Source organism: Mixophyes fleayi, chromosome 12, assembly GCF_038048845.1.
Source record: "Mixophyes fleayi isolate aMixFle1 chromosome 12, aMixFle1.hap1, whole genome shotgun sequence".
Classification (NCBI taxonomy): domain Eukaryota; kingdom Metazoa; phylum Chordata; class Amphibia; order Anura; family Limnodynastidae; genus Mixophyes; species Mixophyes fleayi.
The window spans coordinates 21689213-21716735 of NC_134413.1; the positions used below are offsets into that span (position 1 = coordinate 21689213).

Genomic DNA, 27523 nt, shown 5'->3' on the forward strand with positions numbered 1-27523 from the left:
GCCAGCGGGTCACCATGGATAATATCCATCAGGAGATGCTTGAAGCGCTTGGCAATCATTTTAGCGAGTAATTTAATATCTATATTTAATAATTCTATAGGTCTAAAGCTACAGCATTGGGCCGTGTCCTTTCCCTCCTTGGGGATAACCGAAATGTTGAAGAATAGAAGCCAACTGCTGTCTGAAAGTCTTATATTATGAGACAGTAAAGCCATCTGGACCAGGGCTGTTCAGAGATTTGTTGAAGTAGAGGATTAAGGATGTGTGTGTTATGAACAGTATATGTGAGTGCAATTGTGCATTGGCGATATCAGTGCAGAAATAAAAGGCACTCCCAGCAGAGCGCTGTATTGTGTGTCGCGGTAGAGATATTACACTCTGCTCTAAATCCACTTGGCTCAGGATATAATACCCACTCGGCCTCTGGCTGTTGCCCTCAGGATCTATTCAGTCTGCAATCTGCTGCCATTGCTTTCTTATTCCCAAAATGCCTGTGGCAAAAGTCTTAGTTGCACACATTTGCAAATGTATGTTAAAGCCACCCGCCACTCCACGGCGCTTTTGCTAATAGGGTGTTCCTAACGCTAAACAGTGAGAGTCCCATATATTTGGGCCATACATATATGTGTTTTTAAATTGAGAGCTAACTTACCAAAGAGGTACCCCAGAAGCCTCCAAACAGCAATTAAGCACCAGTACTTCCCCGTCAGCTACTGACACCAACATGCCTCTCAGACAAATACAGAAGTGGAAGTTGCTCAATCAATTTATAGGCTCATAGCAGGTGCTTGAAAGGCTGGGTTTATCCTAAAAGGAACACACACACACAGAGATCCCCCAGCACATTGCTATAGCCAGCAACAGATCTGCCATTTCTACTGTAGATAAAAATGCAAAAGTCTTAGTTGCACACATTTGCAAATGTATGTTAAAGCCACCCGCGACTGTATAAGTAAACATGTACCTGCTGCCAACAGGTCCTTCTTATCTCTACTTGCCAGCTAATAAATTAATTTACTCTTCCTGTAAGATTTTCACATAGAATCACTAACAATAACACTTTATTACTGAAATCACTCTACTCCCATGGGATTTGTGGATTATTTTATAATTAAGTTATGAACCACAGAAGTGTATCATTATCACAGCACACATTTTTAATCACCTTTAAAAAATAAAGATGTACTCTCCCAATGAACAGTATAAATAAAAAAAAATAACATTTATATACACAGCGTTTATTTGGGACTTTATAGTCCTGACTATCTCGGCAATCGGAAAACCTTGGTCTTGTTAATGGCGCTCAGCGTTTTCTTGGCCGCTTTGCGATAGGAACCTCTGCAAAAAAAAAAACAAAAAACATTTTTTTTTAGTTTTGTCATTTTGAAGAGATAAATACAAGTAACACTACAACAATGTAATACACAAATGTACAGAACACTGAGCTGAAGGCAGAGATGAGGGGTTAGATGATCAGTATTATAGAGGAGAGTTATAGTGTGTGTAACAGGACATGCCTTCTGTGTATGTTTACACTATGTGCATTGGAAAACAATTTATGCTACACTTCACTGATGAGGGGTGTGTAGGGGAGGGCGGAAGGGGGCGGGGCGTTGCGATTCACTTCACTATGGCCCCGCCCCCAGTGATGTATGCCGGTTTGGGGTCTTTTTACAGTGGTAAAAAGACCCAAAGCAGGCATTACGTCTCTGGGGGCGGGGCCAAATTGACGCGAATCGCAACGGGCCGCCCCTTTTCCGCCCATGCACCCTTCCATGCCAGCAGATGCGGGAGAATTGCCAGCTCTCCCGGGATTCTGGGAGACCTACCTGGAATTCGGGAGTCAGCTGGCATGTATGCTTAAAAAACAGTGGCAGCTCCTAAGAAAGACTATTAAAAGCACTACTATTACTACTTACTAATACTGGTCATGGTGAATCTCGGTCCTGTCACCAGTTCCTAGTGAATTGCTAGGCTGTATGACAAATTGGTTCAGTGCATAAAAATGGCGGCCCCCACAGTGTGCAGGTGGTAGGTTCCCTTTTAACGTTAGACAGTGGGATATACTCTGCAAATCTGGAGATTCCTGTCCCATGCCTCCCAGTCTTACCAGATCATTGGTCTTACCACACACACATCATGCACCCGGAGTACAACACAGTAATTATGGGGAAGCGATGTTATTAGTTTCACCTTCGCTACTGGAAGAGGACTCCTCCTCAGGGATGACGGGCATGCTGACAGACTTCTTCTGTGTCTTAGCGGTGAGAGCTACAAGCAAATCCCACAGTCAGTCACTGGACACCAGACCAGCATACTTAGGGCTAGTAATACAGAATCATGCACAGATCCCAAGTACAATTCTCACAGTGAAAGAGAAATGAATCCAAACAATGGAAACAAGTCGGTCTTATCAGGTGGTCATTAAATAACTTGTATTCAACTATGGAAACACTTCCTAAAACGAATGATGACATAAGGGATTTTTGGCAAAATGCATTTAGAGTGGCCTTCAATATTAGGACACCTCCGTCTCTGTTTTTAGTAGGTGCCTCCCTGAGGCATCCACCACTTTCTACTCTCAGTAAAGAGCTTCCAGGACGCATTGCCCGATCCTTTGGTGGCCCTGGAAGGGGCCCCTAGAAGTTGCTGTACCGTTCCCGAAATTCCTCTTTGCAGTCCTGATTGGCGTAGCACCTGACAAGACTGCCAATCAGTTGCCACATTCACTAGACTCCTCCTAACACAGGAGGATTAATTACCCGCTTTTGTCAAATGGGTATAATTTAATATAGGCATAGACTATGCTAATCTGCCCTTTTACACTGCGCAGGTTACTTACTAAGAGATTAAAAAGAACAGATAAGCAGGACCGCATAGAAACCAGACATTAGCTATCATCAATCTAACTTCCAGTAAATGTTTTCAAACTAATTGCTGGAAACAAATGGCACCGCTGCCATATCTGTGCAGGTGACCCGACTTGTTCACTCAGCTGTGTAGATCCATCATGTTACTTCTAGCATTCCAGGAACCAACCCAACTTCCAATTAATTCCTTTTGCAGAGAGAAAACGTCCGCACACCCTTTTGATGTCCTCCACAATTTTAGTTAATTTAATCAATCTAGTCCTGCAAAATACACTCATTTGTGTATGTGGGTGGAAAGGTGTCTAATCTGTACTCAGCAGGAAAGCCCTGCTTCACACAACTACTCCCATTAGATGGCGCAAACTTTGGTACTCCCACAGATGCCAACATCTGGGCCCCCAAATCCTCGGTATCACATGCCAAAGTAGGCATGCGGTATCACAAAGGAGCATTTTCACTTTTGTACATCCGTAAAGGACTATATAGGAGGCTTGACACCTAGATCAGTCTGATGAGGTTACGCTGGCCGCAGGATTGGCCCAGGTTGGGGCTAGCAAGTCTGCTTGCAGAGCTCATCATTCAGTATAGCTGCCATTATTTGTTTTTCTCTTCCCCATAATCCTTTTAAATCCCTCCAGAGCCCTCCTGTTAATGTAATCCATGTGTGATAATGTTCTCACAATACAATAACTTGGGGCATAGCCTAGAAGTAAGAGGGGCATCATTGGGTGCTATGTATGATGCCGCTTGGGGCATGGCCAGATCCAGGACAGAATAGGCGAATAGGCTGCAGACACAATTGTGTTTTCTCTCAGTATATACAGCGCAGTACCTCCCACACCACTATGTAAGACGCATCATTGGTAGCTTCTAGTCATCAAAAGCAGAAGTACGGATGTGAGAATAGGATACACAGTCATCAATTTCTCTAGTACTAAAAATGCTGCGTTTAAAATAAATATATAATATATATATATATATATTTCCACTTTAATCAAAAACAGATGACATAAATGCAGTGCTTTTAGACACACAGACTAGAATTTAGTGTACAAAGAGAGAGATACCTTTCTTCTGTGTCTCACGTTCTGCCTTCTTTTTGGCTCTCTTTGCCCTTTGCCTCTCAGCTTTTGTGGTTGGGAGACAATCAGACCTAGATTCGGATGATACCAGCTTAACTTGTCGGTGCCGCCTTGATTTGACGGCCTACATACAGGAATATACAGACATGGAGAGAAAGAAGAGAACAAAGAAACTTTTATTTTTGTTCCTCTCCAACCACCTTTAAGATATAATAGATTTAGAGATTGTGGACTGTATGGGGAGGGGGGCCCCGCTAGATTAATTAGTACTGGACCAGGGGGGGCGCCAGATTAATTAGTACTGGGCCCCACAGTTTCTGATGGCAGCCCTGTCTGTGAATATACCCCATTATAAATGAAAACACTACACAATACTACTATAGAGTCTCAGCCGAGCAAAAAAAACAACAACTGAAAAGCTACACTAGGATTCACCAGCACGTCCAACTTCTTATCAGTAACGTCACAAATAAGCAAAATCAGAGACTCTTTGGGGGGGATTCAACTGGTCGCGTTACTCGTGGAAGTCACGTGGCCCGCGCGCTATTACCGTTAGTACTGTAATTTCAACACTGATATTTGCTTGCAGCTCTGACAGCCGCGAGCAGAAATCCGCGTTCAAATTACCGTACTATCGGTGAAAAGGTGTGTCCACAATGTTCTTAGGAACACAGCAGACAACTGAATCTGACCCTGGGCATCATAAATAGTACTCATTCATTATAAGAGCCGAGACAAATGGTCGGGTGTGATAATTACAACCAAGGGTTTGTTGCCATCTAGAATGGGCTGAGATTAAAGTCACCTCTTACACAAGCATTTTACCATGTAAGGCTATGGATTGAAGTGCCCTGTTTGACAGTACTATGTTAAACTACAAGACCAACAACAATAGTATTCTTAACATGAAGACTACAGAAAAGTAATTAACCGTTTCAGAGCCATCTTTTCTGCTTAAGTACAGTATTGAAACAACAAAACAAAAAAAGTCTTTTTTTTTTTGCACATGTATTCCCTACGGTTTGTGGGTTTGTGATATGTTCTCCAATAGCATGCTGCAATGCTCTACGTACCTTATAGGTGCTGTGCTAACGAGGGACCTCTTGGTGGGTAATGCAGCAAATATTACCCAGCTGATGCCCTAGAACCAAGGCTGTGACATACAGATAATAGATGGACCACCTACAATTGTACAAAAGGGGCCTGATTCATTAAGGAAAGGGGAAAAAAAAGAGCAAGTTTTCTCCTAGACAAAACCATGTTACAATGCATGGGGTACAAATTACTTTATTATTTTGCACACAAGTTAAACACTGGCTGTTTTGTCATGTAGCACACAAATACTTGATAGCTACGTTGACATGTAAAGTTGACTTGCGCCTAGTTACGCGAACCTGTTTGTGGCTGTTTGGGAAAACAACAACATATGGACCCACAATCCGTTTCTCCAATTTCTACATCTGTGGTATAGATACATAGATGATGTCCTTTTCATCTGGACAGGACCTAAAGATCAACTTACACTTTTCCTCAACCACATCAATTCTAACGACCTGAACCTACACTTTACTGTAGATACTAGTACAGAGGCTATCAATTTTCTGGATTTACAAATTTATATCCAACAGAATCGAATTGAAACAAAAACATTTTTCAAAGAGGTAGACTCCAACTCATTTATTCCATCAACAAGTAGTCACCACAAGAATTGGATGCATAACATACCTAAAGGCCAATTCACAAGAATTAGGCGCAACTGTTCCAAAATAGAAGATTTCGATAACCAAGCTGAACTACTTAAGAATAGGTTTCTTGAGAGAAACTATAATCAGGAAATAGTTGAACAGGCCCTAACAACTGTTAGGGAAACAGATAGGACCAGCATCCTTTGTAAAAGCAATGCCCCAACCACTGAGTACAGTGTCCCGTTCATAAATCAATACAGCAGTGACTCAAAAAAAGTCGAGCACATTATCCAAAAACACTGGAAAGTTCTTCTGGGAGATGAAAAGCTCAAAGAAATTCTTCCAAAAAAGCCAAGATTTATCTACACTAAAGCAAATTGCCTTAGAACCCAACTTGTGCATAGTACTATAGCACCAAACAAACCAAATACTGGGGAGACTTGGCTTAAAGAAAGCACAAAAGGTTTTTTTCACTGCACCAGATGTGCAGCGTGCAAAGTCAGCACCAGTAGACACACTAAACCTTCTACCCTGTATACCTCCACAACCACGGGAGAAACACACCCCATAAGGGAGAAAATTACGTGTGACACCACAGGGGTTATTTACCTTCTACAATGCCCCTGTGGGTTACAGTACATTGGGAGAACCATTAGAAAACTCCACGTCAGGATCTCCGAGCATCATAGAAACATCAGAAAGGGCTTTGACAAACATAGTGTCTCTGACCACTTTGCAAAACACCATTCCAAGGACCCATCAAAATTGCAATTTATGGGTATTAAGAAAGTCATCAAACCTTGGAGAGGGGGTGACTATGTCAAATCCATATCGAGAGAAGAGTCCAAACACATCTACTTTATGAAAACCCTTGCACCGGAAGGACTTAATATTGACTTCGAACTAGGCCAATTCCTTTGAGATCCCTCTGTATAATCTGCAAACCCTGTTTTCATGTAACCACCCGCCAACCAATGGCACTACTACATATGGTAATTATACACTACCTAATCCTGCAAAACCACATATGGGAAACAATTATTACCCAATCCTGCGCAATTACCATCATAACCCCTAAGCGGTGGTTAGTGTGGGATATCCAAATATCTAACACAACCCTCTTGTTTAAATCCATTGTTCAAAAATATTGGCAATACCCACTATGAATAGGGGCCACCACATTGCTGCACAACCAGCTCAACCATCACTACCAGTTGTGAATGTAGGGGTGACCCCTATGACCATATATATATATACCTGTGACTAATGTAATATTATGGCAACAGGGATCTGTTGCAAATGTAAGCATTTTTTGCCACTATGTAACCAGCAACAAGGACTATTGCCCTCCAGGGCTTTTAGGGGATGTCTATTAAACATTGGACATTACACTACTATAAAAAGACTTTGAACTCCATATAATGGAATCAGATGAAGGAAAATGCAGGTCTTGCAACCTATCTGAGAACACTACCAACAAGACTATAACCTTTGCAAGATAAAGTCCGGCATGGACACACTTTATGTGTTAATGTCCAGTTATGGTATACTACCAGTCCACCAATGCTAACTTAGCTATATAAACAGCAACACAAAAGGTGTAAGGAACAATAATAAACAGCTGATATATATAAAAAAATGAGGGAGAAACAAACTTATTCATCACGACCACTCCCATTGGATAAGACATCTGTCCATCAGAAATAGGACACATGACAGCAAATGTGACCTATCAGGAACCTACCCGGAACAAGGGTGCCTATAAGAGACTAACTAATGGGCCCCCTTTCACAATCCCTGAGGAAGCCCCAAGGTGAAACGCGTTGGATTGAAACCACAGAACACAATACAGCACTGCTCTCTGTAGGTATTGCTGAGAACACCTACATTCAAACCCACCGCTACGAGCGGCGGCATCACAGGCGCATGCGCATGCGCAATAACTCACTATCTGAGACGGACACTTCCGCCAGGCAACAGGACGGGACAAACATCTCCACGGCAACGGGCCTAAAGCACAAGGGAGCGCGTTTGGGTTAGGACTATCCACAACTATGTGATCCGCGATCTGCCTCACTAAGGGTAAGTCTCTAAACCAGCCTCCATAACTGGGCTCATCCGATGGACCTGTCTGGCTCTTACTAACACTCTCAAACCAAGACTTTGTTTTTGAACTAAATCAAACCTATTTGGGGATTTTTCAGCGTCTGCACTTTATATCTGTTACATAATCTCACTCAGGAGGAATGAACTGTCTGGCTCTTACTAACACTCTCAAACCAGGACTTTGTTTTTGAACCAAATCATTCCTATTTGGGGATTATTCAGTATCTGCACCCTATCTGTTACATATCCTCACTCAGGAGGAATGAACTTATGGAATCCGCATTTGGACAATATTTGTAACCAATACTAGTCTTTGCCGATTTGGCTATTACTCAGTGTTGTTGTACACACGGATAGCCTTTTATACCACCAGCTGTTATACATCCAATATATGTGTATCTGTTTAATATTGCCTTTACAAGCTGTTACCTATTGATGCTACATGTAAGGGGCTGGTAGGTATCTACCACCAAATAGGTCATATACTGTCGCTATTTTATGTATGTATCTATGTACAGCACTGTATAACCTATACAATATATGTTACATTAAATTGTTTTATACATAACTACATTGTCCATGCGCCCAGGGACCCATCATCATCAAAAATACTGTGTCTAAGGGCTGAGCTACCCTTCATCCTTCCCCCTCCCTTCTCCATTTCCCCCTCCGGTCCCGTATGGCTGCAGTTTACACAGATCTATTTGCATAGGGAGCGCTGAATCAACATCCTTTCTATATATCTCTAGCTCTCTAGATTCAGCTGCAACCCTATATACAAAAAATCCCTAATATGATACACACCTGGCGTCAGGAAAGACTAGCTAGGGTAGAGGGTCTTTTCTCTAGGGAGAAAGGAGAGGAGGTTGTAGAAACTCACAACAACGAAAGTACGTTTTGTGAATATTTTCTCAGATACGAACACCTCCTCATACAAGAAGTCAAACAATGGTGGGAAATCACCACTCTATCCAAATACGTAGAACATAAAATTGTTCCAAGAGGCTTAAGAATCACCAAAAAACCTACATTCAACCATAGCAATGAAAAATTCATCAGTACATGGAATGGCATTCTTGAGTCATGTTCAGTAGCACTTATGAAACACATCATCTCAGATAGGCAGACATCCCTAAAATACATAGAAGAAGAGATAGCTATCATCCAAGATAGGCTAAAACCATTACAACACCTAGAAGACTATATAAATTTAGAGACGCTCACTGTAAATAAAATTAAAGGAATAGAAGAGGACACCATTAAAATTAAAGAAAAGAAATTTATGAGGGACATTAAGGACTATGAAAACACACCTTACCCCTACCTGCCAACAAAGAAAACCCAAGGGTTCAAACATAAAAACCAGGACAAACCTTCCAATCCATCAAACCCATCACACTCGCATCGATATTCTAAAACCAAATTGAGACCCCCAAGATCACCATTGATTAAGCACATTCCAAATTCAGCCACGCAAAGGAGAACATACAAACCCCTTAACCCTAACAATTTGGAATACCCCAACAGGCCACCATCTCGCACAATATCCCAGAACGGGAAAGTACTAGACAGCTTTAGGAAAGGTAGAGATTCCTATCACAAAGAAGTCCAAAGCTCCCAATCTATTCTTCTTGACAAACTCAACCAATTTCCCCCCATTACACATTCACATACAGAGATTGAGGTTGAAACAAACCTCAACCTTTTTTTAAAACTAGCGCAAGCCCTCCCATCGCAAGGGGTTCGGAACATATCGGATCCCACATTACCATGCACAACAACCAGCTCCAATCTAAACGAACTAACACAATCCACCACCAAAAGCAGGAAAAGATCAAAACCATCAGAGGAAGACGAGGAGGCAGAACAACTAGGGGCAAGACCAAAAATAAGAAAATAACAGAAACTGGCAAAGGAATTTTCAATCTCAGCAGAATACCTCTGACTGATGCCCAAACCAAATTATTGGATAAAGGCCTAAAATTCGCTCCTGATAGAACCCTCAATAAATTTAATACATACATAAACCTGCATAAGTTTATTCGAAAACTTACCCTCAAAAAATACTTTATAGGAACTGAGAGAACCACAAGCTCAGAACCCGTTCCTACCACTGATTTGGAATTTGTTCACACCCAGCTCAAAGCACCATCTACTTTTTACCCACATCATCTTAAAGGACCGTTTATCACAACATTTCAAAAATTGGTTGAAACAGATTTAGACAAACTTCAGAATACTCAGAAGGAACATATTAGGGACTCCAACCTCACCAAAAAAGAGAAACAAGCAATTTATGATTTTCAGAATAATCCGGACCTAATCATCAAACCAGCAGACAAAGGGGGGGGGGATCACCATCCAAGATAAAGAAAAATACCTGGAGGAACTAAATAGACAGCTAAGGGACACCACTACATACGAACCCCTTAAAATGGACCCCACTGTACAATACCAGAACGAACTGCTGGAACTTCTTAAACCAGCTCTTCAAATAGGCATTTTAAACAGAAAAGAGTTTGACTTCCTTCATGTAAAATTTCCAAGGACCCCAGTCATTTACCAAATACCGAAAATACACAAAAACTTGCAGAACCCACCGGGTAGACCAATCGTTTCGGGGATTGGATCACTAACCTCCAATCTATCAAGCTACATAGATTCTTTCCTCCAACCCCTAGTGTCCCAACAAAAAAGCTATTTGAGGGACACAGGACATGTTTTAGAAATTCTCAATAAAACGGTTTGGAAGGAAGGGTATATATTGGCCACATGTGACGTCACTTCACTATACACTGTCATTGAGCACGCATCAGGCTGTGCACATGTTTTAGATATTCTCACGCATCAATCAAACATCCCAGTACAACAAGTAAAATTTCTAGTCGAGGCCATATCTTTCACACTTAACCACAATTATTTTTGGTCCGAGGGGCAGTTTTACAAACAGGTTCGCGGGACAGCAATGGGCGCGAAATTTGCGCCTAGTTACGCGAACCTGTTTGTGGCTGTTTGGGAAAACAACAACATATGGACCCACAATCCGTTTCTCCAATTTCTACATCTGTGGTATAGATACATAGATGATGTCCTTTTCATCTGGACAGGACCTAAAGATCAACTTACACTTTTCCTCAACCACATCAATTCTAACGACCTGAACCTACACTTTACTGTAGATACTAGTACAGAGGCTATCAATTTTCTGGATTTACAAATTTATATCCAACAGAATCGAATTGAAACAAAAACATTTTTCAAAGAGGTAGACTCCAACTCATTTATTCCATCAACAAGTAGTCACCACAAGAATTGGATGCATAACATACCTAAAGGCCAATTCACAAGAATTAGGCGCAACTGTTCCAAAATAGAAGATTTCGATAACCAAGCTGAACTACTTAAGAATAGGTTTCTTGAGAGAAACTATAATCAGGAAATAGTTGAACAGGCCCTAACAACTGTTAGGGAAACAGATAGGACCAGCATCCTTTGTAAAAGCAATGCCCCAACCACTGAGTACAGTGTCCCGTTCATAAATCAATACAGCAGTGACTCAAAAAAAGTCGAGCACATTATCCAAAAACACTGGAAAGTTCTTCTGGGAGATGAAAAGCTCAAAGAAATTCTTCCAAAAAAGCCAAGATTTATCTACACTAAAGCAAATTGCCTTAGAACCCAACTTGTGCATAGTACTATAGCACCAAACAAACCAAATACTGGGGAGACTTGGCTTAAAGAAAGCACAAAAGGTTTTTTTCACTGCACCAGATGTGCAGCGTGCAAAGTCAGCACCAGTAGACACACTAAACCTTCTACCCTGTATACCTCCACAACCACGGGAGAAACACACCCCATAAGGGAGAAAATTACGTGTGACACCACAGGGGTTATTTACCTTCTACAATGCCCCTGTGGGTTACAGTACATTGGGAGAACCATTAGAAAACTCCACGTCAGGATCTCCGAGCATCATAGAAACATCAGAAAGGGCTTTGACAAACATAGTGTCTCTGACCACTTTGCAAAACACCATTCCAAGGACCCATCAAAATTGCAATTTATGGGTATTAAGAAAGTCATCAAACCTTGGAGAGGGGGTGACTATGTCAAATCCATATCGAGAGAAGAGTCCAAACACATCTACTTTATGAAAACCCTTGCACCGGAAGGACTTAATATTGACTTCGAACTAGGCCAATTCCTTTGAGATCCCTCTGTATAATCTGCAAACCCTGTTTTCATGTAACCACCCGCCAACCAATGGCACTACTACATATGGTAATTATACACTACCTAATCCTGCAAAACCACATATGGGAAACAATTATTACCCAATCCTGCGCAATTACCATCATAACCCCTAAGCGGTGGTTAGTGTGGGATATCCAAATATCTAACACAACCCTCTTGTTTAAATCCATTGTTCAAAAATATTGGCAATACCCACTATGAATAGGGGCCACCACATTGCTGCACAACCAGCTCAACCATCACTACCAGTTGTGAATGTAGGGGTGACCCCTATGACCATATATATATATACCTGTGACTAATGTAATATTATGGCAACAGGGATCTGTTGCAAATGTAAGCATTTTTTGCCACTATGTAACCAGCAACAAGGACTATTGCCCTCCAGGGCTTTTAGGGGATGTCTATTAAACATTGGACATTACACTACTATAAAAAGACTTTGAACTCCATATAATGGAATCAGATGAAGGAAAATGCAGGTCTTGCAACCTATCTGAGAACACTACCAACAAGACTATAACCTTTGCAAGATAAAGTCCGGCATGGACACACTTTATGTGTTAATGTCCAGTTATGGTATACTACCAGTCCACCAATGCTAACTTAGCTATATAAACAGCAACACAAAAGGTGTAAGGAACAATAATAAACAGCTGATATATATAAAAAAATGAGGGAGAAACAAACTTATTCATCACGACCACTCCCATTGGATAAGACATCTGTCCATCAGAAATAGGACACATGACAGCAAATGTGACCTATCAGGAACCTACCCGGAACAAGGGTGCCTATAAGAGACTAACTAATGGGCCCCCTTTCACAATCCCTGAGGAAGCCCCAAGGTGAAACGCGTTGGATTGAAACCACAGAACACAATACAGCACTGCTCTCTGTAGGTATTGCTGAGAACACCTACATTCAAACCCACCGCTACGAGCGGCGGCATCACAGGCGCATGCGCATGCGCAATAACTCACTATCTGAGACGGACACTTCCGCCAGGCAACAGGACGGGACAAACATCTCCACGGCAACGGGCCTAAAGCACAAGGGAGCGCGTTTGGGTTAGGACTATCCACAACTATGTGATCCGCGATCTGCCTCACTAAGGGTAAGTCTCTAAACCAGCCTCCATAACTGGGCTCATCCGATGGACCTGTCTGGCTCTTACTAACACTCTCAAACCAAGACTTTGTTTTTGAACTAAATCAAACCTATTTGGGGATTTTTCAGCGTCTGCACTTTATATCTGTTACATAATCTCACTCAGGAGGAATGAACTGTCTGGCTCTTACTAACACTCTCAAACCAGGACTTTGTTTTTGAACCAAATCATTCCTATTTGGGGATTATTCAGTATCTGCACCCTATCTGTTACATATCCTCACTCAGGAGGAATGAACTTATGGAATCCGCATTTGGACAATATTTGTAACCAATACTAGTCTTTGCCGATTTGGCTATTACTCAGTGTTGTTGTACACACGGATAGCCTTTTATACCACCAGCTGTTATACATCCAATATATGTGTATCTGTTTAATATTGCCTTTACAAGCTGTTACCTATTGATGCTACATGTAAGGGGCTGGTAGGTATCTACCACCAAATAGGTCATATACTGTCGCTATTTTATGTATGTATCTATGTACAGCACTGTATAACCTATACAATATATGTTACATTAAATTGTTTTATACATAACTACATTGTCCATGCGCCCAGGGACCCATCATCATCAAAAATACTTGATCTAGGACATGCCCGACCTCAACTGTAATCCTGCCATCACATTTTAAATTTACCTCCCCCCTCCAATGCAACATGGTTTTTCCAAGGTGCAAAGTTACTCATTTTTTTTGCTTTACTTTCCTTAATGAATCAGGCCCAAGGTGTAGACATCTATTGTAGTATTTGTCTCAGCTTGGCTCACCACTTTTAGGTCAAATCCTACTGTTTTCATAAAAAAATAAAGTAACCTATAACTTTCAATAAAACGAGAGTTATTGTGCAATAAAGTGCGCTCCACCTGCAGACGTAGGTCACACTGGAGAGACGTGGTTACGTAACACTTAACCACTGATAACCTGTGTCCCGTGAAGCCCTGGAACCTGGCATGGGAAGAGTGCAGAGGAATGAACAGTTGCTCTATACTTGTCACAGTGAAAAGCTTGCACAACGTTTGTCTTAAGCAAGGAGTAATGACTTGCACTTGCTGATAACCTTTAGGGGCATTGGGGGTAGAGAGCACCGCATTTCATTAATCAGAGCAATACTTTACCTGTGTCGCGGAAGTATAAGATTTGGATTTTATTTGGGCCAAAAATCTTGCTCTCTCCGAACCCTACAAATGAAAATAAACTCATTAGCCAACACCAGAGGATACAATTTAACACAGCACCTGATTTGCATTCTTCAGAGCTGTGCAGTTGTCATTTTTAATACAGAGCATAATGTACTATTTACCTCTGAATCTTGAGAAGTGCCTTCATTTTCCTCATCATTTTTGGTTCTTGGTGCCTACCAGAAGAAACAAGAGTTTAAATAGTTTATATTAACCAGAGTGATTACCCATCCAAAAGACCAGACTCAGATGTGTCGCACTCTGGTGGTCACCGTGCATATTAGAGACCTGTGTGTTCCCTCTGCAAAAATAAGGATTGGGCACCGTTTCCATTAACATAAGTCTATTAACTATGTCACAAATATTCACATTCGAATTAACGAACATCAAAGGGGAAAAGACTCTGTGATCATCTTCACTGTGGCAATATTTGTAGCTGAATATTTATAGGAAATTTTATTTACACAGACAACCTTATTTCTGTACTTTATTGGAACGCCGCGATCACAATTATATGGAAAATGGTATGGTAGGAACATGTGATATCACTGAGGCAGCCATTGTTTCGTCTGAATCCCTATATCCAGTCACTAGAGATCTCCTATCACTGACGGTGAACCAACAGGCTGCATTTATATGGAGATTACCTCAGCACACAAAATGGCTGCCACCACTTTGTGAAGGTGACAGGTGCGCATTAAAGGAGAACTAAATCTCCAAAAAAGAATTAAACAACATTTATGTTGGACCATATAAAGACAATCTCAGTGCCGTATGTTGTACGTTTACCCTTTTCTCCAATTTCCAGCGCTGATGTTCTGTCACTAGAGATTGCAGGTTACCAGCAAATTCCTCCTTTATTAAACTCAGAGACTTATCTGGCTCAGATTTATCAGCAGAAACCAGACATTTGGTTTTCTGGTAGTGCTCATGAATATTCATAATTTCCTAAAAACCAAAAAAGAAGCAACATCGGTCTCAGGTTGTACAAAACATGGTCAGGTGAGAGGACAAAAACTCATTATAACGTTTAATTCTAACATCAGAGCTCTTTAAATGGAAAGCAGAGAGCAGGCAAGACTAAACTTCCCATACGTCCATCTTTCTTCACCACACATCACAAACATTACTTTAAACTATCCCCTCTCTCCCACATTAACATAAAACAGAGCATACTTCTTTGGCTTAATATTTCAATACAAAAAAAATTAATTTTAGTATTATGGATAGTGTATACTACACAGTTGCAATGTTAAAGGAGGAGGAAGGGTTTAGTCTATGTCCACTGTCAAGTGTTTCAGTCACAAATGGTTGTGTATTATATAACACTGGAAGTGGATGTACACTCAGGGAAAAAAGTATATCAAATAATTTAAACATTGTTCACAGAATACAATAAGAATAATGTACCCCTACTGGCAGCTAGAAGCATACTAGAAGTCATCGATGAGTTCTGTCCCCATATAAAAGCATAAGGCCTCAGGCCCTGAAACTTCTAATATCCTTTATATTTAGTAGGAAGTACATAGATCCGTATAATGCATTGTGACTGGATCACTGATAAATAACTTTTGGTATAAATGTATTAAAGGAAATAGCGCAGGGTGTTTATTTATATAATTGCACATGCACTTATTTTTGATATTGTGTATATTGTGAGATAGGAAATCGTTATCTCTGAGACCAGGGTAGAATTTTTTTTTTTCTGTTTTAACCTATCAAAAGCAAATACCTTATTTCTGATGTATATCTGATACAATAAGTCTTTGTTTTGAAAGCCTTTTGCATATCTTGGTGCAAGGAAATGCTTTGGTGTTCCTGTCTTTGGGAATGCGTATCCTGCTACTGTCTAATGAAAGGATTCATGTTGATTGGATCTTTTGATATGTGAGGCCTTTTGAAGGCAGGAAGGGTTAATTAAGACCTTGTTACTAGATTTCCTGCGTCTAAAACAAGAATTTCACAGATAAGTGTAAATATTGTTAGCTTTGCGATGTATGTAAATCTATGTTTTGGTAAACGGGGTTACATCCCGATTCTATAAATAACCTGTGTCCAAATCTGTATAAAATACACTGACTTGTACACTGAAATGTATCATTCTGATGTTCCATCTCACCTGACCACTGATACCTCTAATCAGTGGACACTTGAGCAATAAACATCATTTGCTTCATAGACCTGCTTGGAAATATCTTCCATGCTGAAATCCTGTGACCTACAGATTAGACTCAAACTCTAATCCATTCTGTGGCTGATTCTGAGGATGGACCCAGCTCTCCAATACCACCTCTCTGCCTGCTACCCATGCAGCCCTGGTGTGATAGACCAGGGGGGATCCATCCACAGCAACCCTGATCCATAGTAGGAGGTCAGGAGTATCATCTCAGGTACACCAGCAAGGAGGTACGCTAGCAGCGTCAGTTACCCAGAAGGAACGTGGTTCTGAGTGCCATAAAAGGAGCTCAGTGGTGGCAGCAGGCCCCTCCCACTGTGGCAGAAGGGGCATATTTGGAATAACGAAACGAGACGGTGGCAAAGTAAGCCCAGCCGGTTCCCAGCACCAACAGACAGGGTGACATAGGCGGTCCATCCTGTCACATGCATTTTCTTAGATGTAAATAAAACAAGCTGCTTGTAGGAGATGTCTCGGCCTTACCTGACAGATTCCCTGCATTCCATCAAGGAACACAAACCGAGTCATGTGACAAGTGACATCACTGCTCACCAAACTTAAGGGTACCTCTGCCAAGAATAGGTGTGTAATCAGCCTGCTCTGACATGTGGAAGAAATGTATCTCCCGTGTGCTCCCGTAAGAGAGCTGCTCACCGTGTTACACAGGCGCACTTGTCCCTCCGTGCCATCAGCGCCCTTAACTCTGCCCGTCGCCAATCTCGGACACCGAGCGAGGCAGCAAAGAGAGATGGCAATAACTAGGCAGTGATTTGACTATATGCGTTAGGAAAGTGTCACTGTTAATGTCAGTCTCTCTGTGTCATAGCCGGTCTGTTTCTGTTTGTATGCATATGTGAAATATATGAATATGAGAAGTCACCAATGAAATGTGACCCGAGTATGGGAAATGATTTTTGGGGTCACAGAAATCCTCAGTGACTTCTCATATATGTCACAGGCGGGATACCATTATTTATTAACAAGGGGTGGCATTACAACTCGGATCTAATTTTCAGGATATTTTACATTTTTCACTTTAGAGCGGTGGCACAGTGGTTAGCATTGCTGTCTCTGGGTTTGATTCTGACTAGTGCGCACACACACACACATCACCCTAGCTGTGGAGTCTGTATGTTCGCCCTGTGTTCTTGTGGCTTTCCTCCGGGTACTTTAGTTTCCTAGCATACTCCAAAGACAAAGGTTAACAGGATTCTGACAAATTTAGACTGTTTGCCCCAGTAGGCCAGGGACCGATTAGATGATTAAAACACTGTCTGCAAAGCACTGCGTAATATGTAGGTGCTATATAAAGGATAATAAACATTAGCATACGATACATAGAAGTATTTTCAGGATAATGTCCCTTAAAGTAAATACAAAAACACAATTACCTCCACAGTATCTGTTGTAACCAGATCGGCCACTCTGTCTCTTATGTCCTTAAATTCTTCTTTACCCACTTCTGTTGGTATACTCCTCTGTGACCTGAACGTCAGCTGCGGAAAACACACATAACATTGTAACAACACATACAACAGATAGGCTGCGAATAATTGTCACCTGGTAATCTACAAGATAAAGAGGAATTCCGCAGAAACTATAAAACTTATTACATGCAGTGTTCGGCCAAACCATCCAAGCCTTGAATGGTCTCTAAACCCCTGCAGACTGCAGCTAGGAGGGGTCATAGAGAAGGGAAGGATCTAAACCTCAGTGAGGAGACTGACACTCATTCCTAACACATGCACTAGGGGAGGGGCATCGACAACCGCCTTTACCTGCCTGAATCATGCAAGATCAGCAGTAATCAAGACATCACCATAAAATACACTACATCTAATATTAAATCTGCTGTTCTGGGTAAAGATATTCTTCAATGCATGATTATCATAAAATGTGTAATAAAAATTTATCACAGAAAGTAAGTGTTACTTATTAAGATATTAAGGGAGCTAAAATATGACATTTTCAGAACGGGCAGAGGGCAAATACATGACAATTGAGGCTACTCGTCCTTTTATCATTATTATTATTGCCATTTATTTATTTAGCGCCACTAATTCCACAGCGCTGTACAGAGAGAGAACTCACTCACATCAGTGCCTGCCACATTGGGGCTTACAGTCTAAATTCCCTAACACACACACACACACACACACACAGACAGTCAGACAGATTAGGGTCAATTTGATGGCAGCCAATTAACCTACTAGTATGTTTCTGGAGTGAGGGAGGAAACTGGAGCACCCTGAGGAAACCCACGCAAAAACGGGGAGAACATACAAACTCCTCACAGATAAGGCCATGGTCGGGAATTGAACTCATGACCCCAGTGCTGTAAGGCAGAAGTGCTAACCACTAAGCCACTGTGCTGCCCACGGTGGCTAAGTGGTTCTCATGTCCTTCTCATTTGATGCCACTAATCCAGTTCAGTTACACAGCTTATTCTACAAGAACAATCAGAGAGGAAAGCAGACTGAAAGGGTACGGTCTATCACATTATGTCACTGAGCATAACCCAACATTCTCGTTGAACAAATGTTTTTTAATTGCAGGATTTGAAACTGCCAAATGCACCAATAATGACTTTGCTGGATTAATATTAATTGGATGTACACAGGCCATGAGGAGCACATGAAGTGCAGCACACCACCTCGTTACTTGTATTAATGAACAGAGATTTGCACAGAACGCCCCCCTCCGGCTTACCAGCGTGGGCATGGCTGTGAAATAAAAGGCTCGGCTCCGACGCATGTGTCTGAAGATGTACACTGCATCTAAGTGCTGAGAACTGATTAGATCCTGGTGGAACTTCTCTACTTCACCCCAGTCCTTCAGGGCCATTCGTATCTGCAGGAGATGAAACAAGGAAAAATCACAACTTGTTTCTCTAATCCCATACACCAGGGGCTGTCAGCAAGTTAAACAAAAAGAATTGAAGTATTGGCAAATGTAAGGCTGGTTACACAGTACAGAAAATTTCTCCCGATGTGATATAACTAATGATTTTACCAATGACTGAAAGTCCCGGGTACACACTATACACATTTTACCTTCAGATCTGTGCTCTTCATTTGTCATGCCATGGTTTATAGAGACTTTTAGTCCGTTTACAAAATCAAACGATACAATGTGCTTTGGTACGATAAAACATGATCGTGGGAGCGTACGCACTAATGCGATATCGGACCTACAGTCGTTTATCGCGTGATTAGCACGATAAACGGGTGGAAAAACTATAGTGTGTACCCAGCCTAAGAATATCCTTCCACTGTTAGCAGATGTATATTTAAATCAGCAAAGGAGGGTGAGGAAATAACATTCAAGCAGTATAAACAACAGAATTGGCTACTGCCTCTACAGCTCAGCAAAACGATAGAAAAACATTAGTAGAAGCAATTTCTAACAAACGTTTATCAGCCAAACCCTTACAAGTCCAGCAATGACGTTCATTGAATGAAAGATCCCTGTTAAATCTCAGTATTGGCTATTTATAATTTGGAAAAAAATAAAATAAGTTCAGAATGATTGAGTGCACCTAACTGAAAGCAGTTGTGCCTGTAATAAAAAATAAAATTGTATTCTGCAAAACATTCACATCCAAAAAAATGTATGATTAGCAAACCAAGTCTACTGAATAATGAAGGAGCCGTCCACTTTTTAAATAACCCCCTTCAACAAAAAATGAATTCTCCATTTAGAAAAAAAAAGAGGGGGCCCCCTGCACTACAGCCCTTGGCGTTGGCCGCACTAAGTCCATCCACGGCTCACATTAGTGCTTCTATAGAGCTCTATTGTAGGACTATGGACATGGTTTAATACTGTTGTTTCAGCATAAATAAGCACGATTAACAGCCTCAAGTAACAGGGGGGTCCCCATAAAGATAACCCCTTCCTCCAAAATTTGCTGTACAAATGGAGCATGTTGCTATCTAAGCACTTCTGTGCACACATTGACTATACACTATGCGTTACTAGTCCTAACCATCCCAGCAGCATCCAGGCCACTCTCTCCGCTGTGCACAGAAACCATGCAGTCATGGACAGCCCATATCACCTCTGCATTGGCTGGTAACCATCAGAAGAGCTTCCCGGCAGTTACATCACAAATAGATTGTGCTCTAAATAGAACTCACTGTATCAGCGGCAGCTGACTTACTTCCGCAACACACGGAAATCCCAGTGACATCATCATCGGGCTCTCCTTGTGATTGGGTATAGTCTTCCCTGATCAGCACCCGCTTTTCTTCATGGTGCTATTAATGATTTAAGGTTCTGGACTACCATGGTAACCACAGTCACATGTTGTAGCAGCAAATATTTATGTATTGGACTAATATGTTTAACGGAAAGATTTCCACATAAAGGACAACCAGAATAATAACGGTACCTTTTGTTTAGGTCGGCACAGCTGCGTGTTGTACAAGCCGTACAGAAGGTACAGGGCACCCACGCGTATCTGAAATGTGTAAGGCGGGAAGAAGTAGGCGCTGACCACGGAAAATGCTTCTTTGGTGAATCGGTTGCTCTCTAGACTCCTCATCCCACCGCTGCAATATAATAAACAAATGATAATAAAGTGCAGGGCGGAAAGAAATAAACAAGTGATGAGTTTATCCCCTGGCGGAATTATTCAAGTAATAAAGCAACAAAACATACACACAAGTCACCATCTCGACTGTGTCCGCACTACAGAGCAGCAACGATTAAGCCGAATTTTCGTCGAGTTGACGTCAACTTTACACTGGATAAGACACATATACTAGTCCCTACACACCATACTTGCCAACTCTCCCTCCCGGAATGTCCGGGAGACTCCCGAAATTCGGGTAGGTCTCCCGGATTCCTGGGAGAGCAGGCAAGTATCCCACAAACGGCAATTGCGTCATTTTGGCCACGCCCCCGCGACAAAACGGCATTTTGTTGAGGGGGTGGGGCCAAAATGCCACGATTCACCACGCCCCACCCCTCCCGCCCTCCAACCATGCCCCCCTCCCCGAGATCTCCTCAAATGAAGTTTTAAAAGGTTGGCAAGTATGCTACACACTATGGGACTCATTTAGAGTTCGGAGCAAAGCGGAAGAAGAGGAGCAAATTTGCACCTCGGCAAAACCACGTTGCCCTACAGGCCAGTCAATATAAAATGTGTGGACAGATTTAGAGTGGGTAGGGGGCGTGTCCTAGCTCAACTCTAAATTGCAGTGTAAATATAAAGCTGTCCAGTATTTGTCTGCTACATGCAAAAGCAGCCAATGCTTTACATACAGGCAGAACAACATTAATAAATACATTTGCACCCTCTAGCATTGCAACATGGCTTGTCCAGGAGCAACTAGTATGATCCTGGGTAATCTTTGCAGAGTGCCCCTGGGATATTTGCTCTTCAATAGATTTATGGTTATGATGTTTCTATTCTTTAGCTTGCTGTAATCTATGGTGATATTAGCCTTTAAAATGGTTCACAAATTCAGGTAGAATATGAAACCTGAATAAATGGTCTCTGTGTTGCTATCTTAGTCTCTAGCACATATAGTGGATTAAACACATTCCTCCTGTTACACACGTGTAGGCATGTTCAATTAGCCGCGGTGTTCCTCCGAACATCACGGGCTGCGCATGTTTCCCAGTACTGCAGTACCTCAACATCGCGGATTTCTCCTCACACCCATATGAGGGGGCTAAGACAAATTCACAGTGTTACAAAGCCATGGGGTGTATTCGCGGCCGTTCCGAAGGCCCTCTGTGGTTAATTCAATATGCTCCATGGAACAGAGAAACAACTGTATCAGCGACCATAGTTCAATTACGAATCGGTTTAAAGAAGACGTGTCACCAGAATGTCGGCCGTCATTTTATTATTTTACTACATAATGCCATGATCATCTATAGCTGGGAGAGAACATTTAATCCAGTTCACTCCGTAGGCGCTATGCTTCCTACACATGCTGGCTTCTACATAGCACAACAGGAGAGTTTAAAGGGATAGAGGAAACAGGCTGCTCTCTAAACCGATTGCTCAACTCTCCTTCCAAGTCGAGCGATCAGACTGCACTGTGTCCACTGGTTACACATAACTGGCCTGACTCACTAAGGAAAGTAAAGCAAAAAAAACTGATTAACTTTGAACCTTGGCAAAACCATGTTGTTTTGGAGGGAGGAGGTAAATTTAAATTGTGAGGATAGATTTATAAATGGGGTAGAACATGTCCTAGATCAACTTTAAATTTCAGTGTACAAATAAGCTATCAAGTATTTGTGTGCTACATGAAAAAACAGACAGTATTTAACTTATGTGCAAAATAATAAACTCATTTGCACCCCTTGCATTGTAACATGGTTTTGTCCAGGAGAAAACTTACTCATTATTTTTTTGCCCTACTTTCCTTAATTAATCAGACCCAAAATGTGGAACTTCGAATGTACAGAAAGTGGGATGTTTATTTCTTCCCCTCTGGTACCAGTGTTTCTCTTGCAGATATTAAAGTACATACATTTAACAAAATGGAGGCAGTCATGCTCTGGGCTGAACCAAACTTCTCGAGAATGCAGCCTAATAATTCCCTAGGAACCAGTGATATCACCAAAATGTAATTTGTTTTGTGTGATGTTAATACTATGCTTATATAGAGCAATAAATTACATTCGTACTTAGCATGCCCAGTTACCCATTAGTAAGAGACAGTATGATTACTTACAAAAATATGGTAGAGAATTTCATATTTTTCCATAATGCCAAAAATTCTTCAAAACGCACACTGTCTGTGGCCTGGAAGCGACCAAGCAGGGTCTCACAGTCTTCTTTCAGGCCTGGGAAACTCATTCTGCGGGGTTTGTAAAAATGTCAATCCCTAGAATGAAATGAATGAACAGGAAGTCATGTGGTTCAATGGGAGCAGTTATGGAGTTCAGCGTGGACTGAATAACAATCCATTCTGTCCATTTTCTCAAGACTTTGTTTGGCGTAGAGCCTAATAAAACAGATTAAACTAAATTACATTTAATATGAAAACTATAGCTAATCCATAAAACACTACCTGGCTGTAATAACTAATATAGATGTTCCAAACATTTTAAATGCTATTAACTAGCAATTTTACTTTATACTGCTAACTTTATGTAAGCTGAGAGGCTATTTTCTGTTTTTAAAAAGCCTTTGTAAATAACCGTATTTTTCTAATCCAAACAGCGCTTTTAGAAACTTATTGTGTGTCTCAAAATGTCTGTGTTTTCTGGTACAAATGCATGAATACATTATGAACGGTTGTGCTGTGGTTGTGAGAGAAGAAAGTACTCAAGAATAAAAAGTGCACCCGCTCAAAATATTATGCCATTCTTATGATGGTTGTGCAGTCCCAGCTTCCCCATACTGCTTGTGTATAGCTCTCCCTCTTCCCTGGAACAATACGACGAGTACACAGTCCAGCCGCTCATTCTGAACCAAACTGGACGGGATTCAGCTGTTTGGTACTGAGGTTCATCAGCCGGATGTGCTCCAGCATCACTGGGCAGTTAGTACTGTTTGGAGATGATTATAATGGCTAACAGCGACAATCTCCCGAACACATTTACAAACATTGCCGATAATGATTATTGCTGGAGGGAAATGTGGTATTTGTATCTACTATAATCTGGAGACACCACACTGGTCTCTGCAAAATCTATGAAGGACCATATAGTTTACAATGTAATTAGAAATATTCTCTGACCCTGCACTCTCCTCTTCTATCCACCTATTTTTCAACATACTTGCCAACTCTCCTGGAATGTCCGGGAGACTCCCGAAATTCGGGTCGGTCTCACGGACTCCCAGGAGAGCAGGCAAGTCTCCCGCATCTTGCCTTACCAAAATGACACGATTCGTGGTGAATCGCGTCATTTTGTCCCCGCCCTCGTGAAATAAACTGCATTTTCGTCGCGGGGGCGGGGACAAAACAACGCATTTGGCCACGCCCCGCCCTCCAGTCACGCGCTTCTCCCGGACAGAACTTGCCGAATTTAGGCAAGTATGTTTTTACATTATAAATGCTATCTTTGATCTCTGTGCAAATACTAGTTAGAGAGAGAAATCAGTTAAGCTGGGTACACACTACAGAAAATTATGGCAGATGTGATTTCATTGATTTTACCAAGGACTGAAAGACCTGATGAGCATGTAGATTTATATGTATCTAGATGATTTACCCTCAGATCTGTGCTCTTCATCTCTCACAACCATCTGCTGACTCTGCAGTCCATAGAAATCTGCCTACACTGCTGGTTGTGAGGGCGCACACATCATTCATCATGAATTTTATTAAATTAAATTTTATAAAATTAAATAAACGATACGATGTGATTTGGTATGATAAAACATGATCATGGGGAGGGGAGGGCAGCCTATTAGGAACATTTTAAAGGGAAAAAAATGCAGGTGGCCCAGTGGTCCAGCCCAAGGTAGCCCACTATGGGACCAGCCCAGGGGTATATGCCCCCGTGCTCAACCTGCCCCTGATTCTAGAGTGTACACGCTAATGCAATCTGTGGCTTATTGTGTTATTGGAATGATAACGGAATGAAAGACCTGTAGTGTGTTCCCAGCTTTATGAAACACTGATTTTACTTTTTATTAAGGGTCAAACACATTAGGGTAAAAAAAAATCAAAATAAAGCTTTTTTCAATAATTAAGATCTGAGGGTTGGAATTATTAAGATCTTGGAAGTTATCTGTGCAATTTAAGCCATTTATTGGGTGATGGGTCATTTATTAATGTCAATATTTATCAGTGTACAATTCAGCATTTCTTTTTGCTTTCTTCTTTTTAACTTTCAAAATTTTTGACTGTCTTCTGGTATAGTATGACATTGTGGTACTGAGGTGTTTAGATGATTGGTTCATCAGGGAGACCTGTTACAAAACCAGGCAGCATGACTGCATGAGTTACTCATTAGCCAAGACAGCATTGGAAATACTCAGTACATGGCATTTCCAATGCTGTCTTGGCTAATGCATTGTGTATACATGCACAAGGTGTATCAGCCCTACAGCGCTGCCCACTTATCTTACTAGGAACATTTGGTAACCACTCATTAAGATCGTAGCCATCAGCTGCAAATACTAGAAGGAGGTTTAGCAAGACAATGATTATTTATATATTTTCTGTATTTCTGATTGGGCCTCTATTCCAATGTCAAACCAGGACCAGAAGTGTGCGCTGGACGTGCGGAGACACCAGGTAACACACAGGGAGTTAGGACGGACGAGCTCACAGAGCACCGGCCGCTCCGGGAATGATTGACACTTACCGCACGCACAGGAGAGGGCAGGAAGCCTGCAGCGCTGTGACGTCACCACGCCCAGAGGACTCGCGGCGCACGCTGAACCTCAACGCGTACGTGCGCGCTCCCGCGGCTCTGGCTGAGGCGTTCTTGCAGCTGCGCTCGCTCTCGCGGAGGTGTCTGCAGTCTATATGGGGGATATGTTCCCAGGTCTGGTCCCTGCTCCATGTCTGCTCAGCAAACCTGAATGGCTTCTGCTAGTAATCAAATTAAATGACATTTTAAAATAAACTCATTAGGAGATTGAGTAGATAACTCACTGTTGGGAGGCATGAGGTGCCTTGTATTAGGGTTAGTTCAGAGGTCAAGGGCTGGATTTGTTCAAACTTAATTATTTTACTTTTTATGCCTACTTTAAACATTGGCATGGTGCATTTACTTTACTCTGACGAATGCTGGATTAGCCATTTAAATACCTTGCACATCTGTACTGGCACAAAGTAAAACGTCTGTGCCCCCTGGGTTCCTAATACTTGGGGGCCAATTAAATTCAGCCAAATTATTCTGGCCTGCGCTCTATTAGCGATACTTCGGTAAAAGTGTGAAGTACTACCGTTAGTACAGTAATTTTAACTCTTGAGGGGCATATTCAATTGATGGCGTTGCTCGGAAAAACAACGCGGTGTGCACACTATTACAGTCATTACGGTAATAGTGTGCGTAATTACCATTATTACAGTACCTTTAGTGCTGAGCTGCGAGCAGAAATCTGGCTTAAAATTACCGTAATACTGGTAATATGTTTAACGCTGCGGGAAACGCCAACAGTTAAATATGCCCCTGAGTGTTGCTCGGGACCGCGAGCAAAGACCCAGGTTAAAATTACCGTATAAACGGTAATACAATTAGCGCTACGCTATACCTATTCTAACAGGCCAAACTGAATCGGCCCCTTGTATTGTACAATACAGCAACCAATACCCACTGCTGTTTTGTGGTTAAACATGTGCTCACCTGGTGGCAGGTACTCAGTATAAAGCAGTGCAGGGCTACTGTTCCCTTCTGTTTCATGTCATTGTATGTAATATGTGTCATGATTCCCTCTATGTGCAGCAATGTGAAATACATCAGCACTATATAAATAAATAATGAGAAGAATAATAATGAAGTTTTTTTTATTTAGTTTAGAGACCTTGGTAAAGTTCAGTGTGCAATTTAGCATAAACCACAGGCTGGGGCCACCTTGCAAATTTTAGCCCCAGGTACGAGACTCGGCTCAGCAGCCTATTAAGAACATTTTAAAGGAAAAGAAAAATGCAGATGGTCCACCCTGGGCACAGCTTGTTATATACACAGCTAAACTGAGCATTAAACAAAATATAAAATGAATATTATAACCAAGTTCAGTCCTCATATCATTAGGGGCATGCACAAAAGTCATTTTGGATTTGTACGGGAGAATTAAATTGTGCGCAAAGTCCCGTCAGAACCTCGTGTGAGGGTCCATGGGATGTTACAGTCCTAAAACATACCCAATTTTTGCCTGTACCTCATCTATGTCACACTTGGGGAAGGGGTCCCGTAAGTCAGCTAGTGCCACAGCTCTTGCTTGTCTGTCTATAAGGAAGCTCTATGGAAGTTGTGGCATGCTTGTTACAAGCGCAATATTAACAGAGCAGTCTTTTTGCTGCAGATAAGGTGATGTATTGAAGGGGATTATGCTGCACATGGTGAGCAGATTACTGA

General features: G+C 41.6%; 1 protein-coding gene across 2 annotated transcripts; it reads right to left on the reverse strand.

The window, feature by feature from the left end:
• Positions 1 to 1222: 1222 nt before the first annotated feature.
• On the reverse strand, positions 1223 to 25895 carry SNAPC1 (small nuclear RNA activating complex polypeptide 1). 2 transcript variants are annotated; one of them, XM_075193555.1, is made up of 11 exons: positions 25805 to 25895; positions 23218 to 23370; positions 20913 to 21072; positions 19232 to 19372; positions 17914 to 18018; positions 15136 to 15294; positions 14469 to 14522; positions 14284 to 14346; positions 3938 to 4076; positions 2194 to 2271; positions 1223 to 1338 (listed from the first exon to the last, which is right to left on the reverse strand). In XM_075193555.1, the coding sequence occupies exons 2-11, from the start codon at positions 23340 to 23342 to the stop codon at positions 1304 to 1306; spliced, it is 1059 nt and encodes a 352-aa protein (XP_075049656.1). In that variant the 5' UTR covers positions 23343 to 23370; positions 25805 to 25895; the 3' UTR covers positions 1223 to 1303. The 2 variants fall into 2 exon arrangements, with proteins under 2 accessions (XP_075049656.1, XP_075049657.1); XM_075193556.1 differs by lacking the exon at positions 25805 to 25895 and adding an exon at positions 25744 to 25786.
• Positions 25896 to 27523: the final 1628 nt, after the last annotated feature.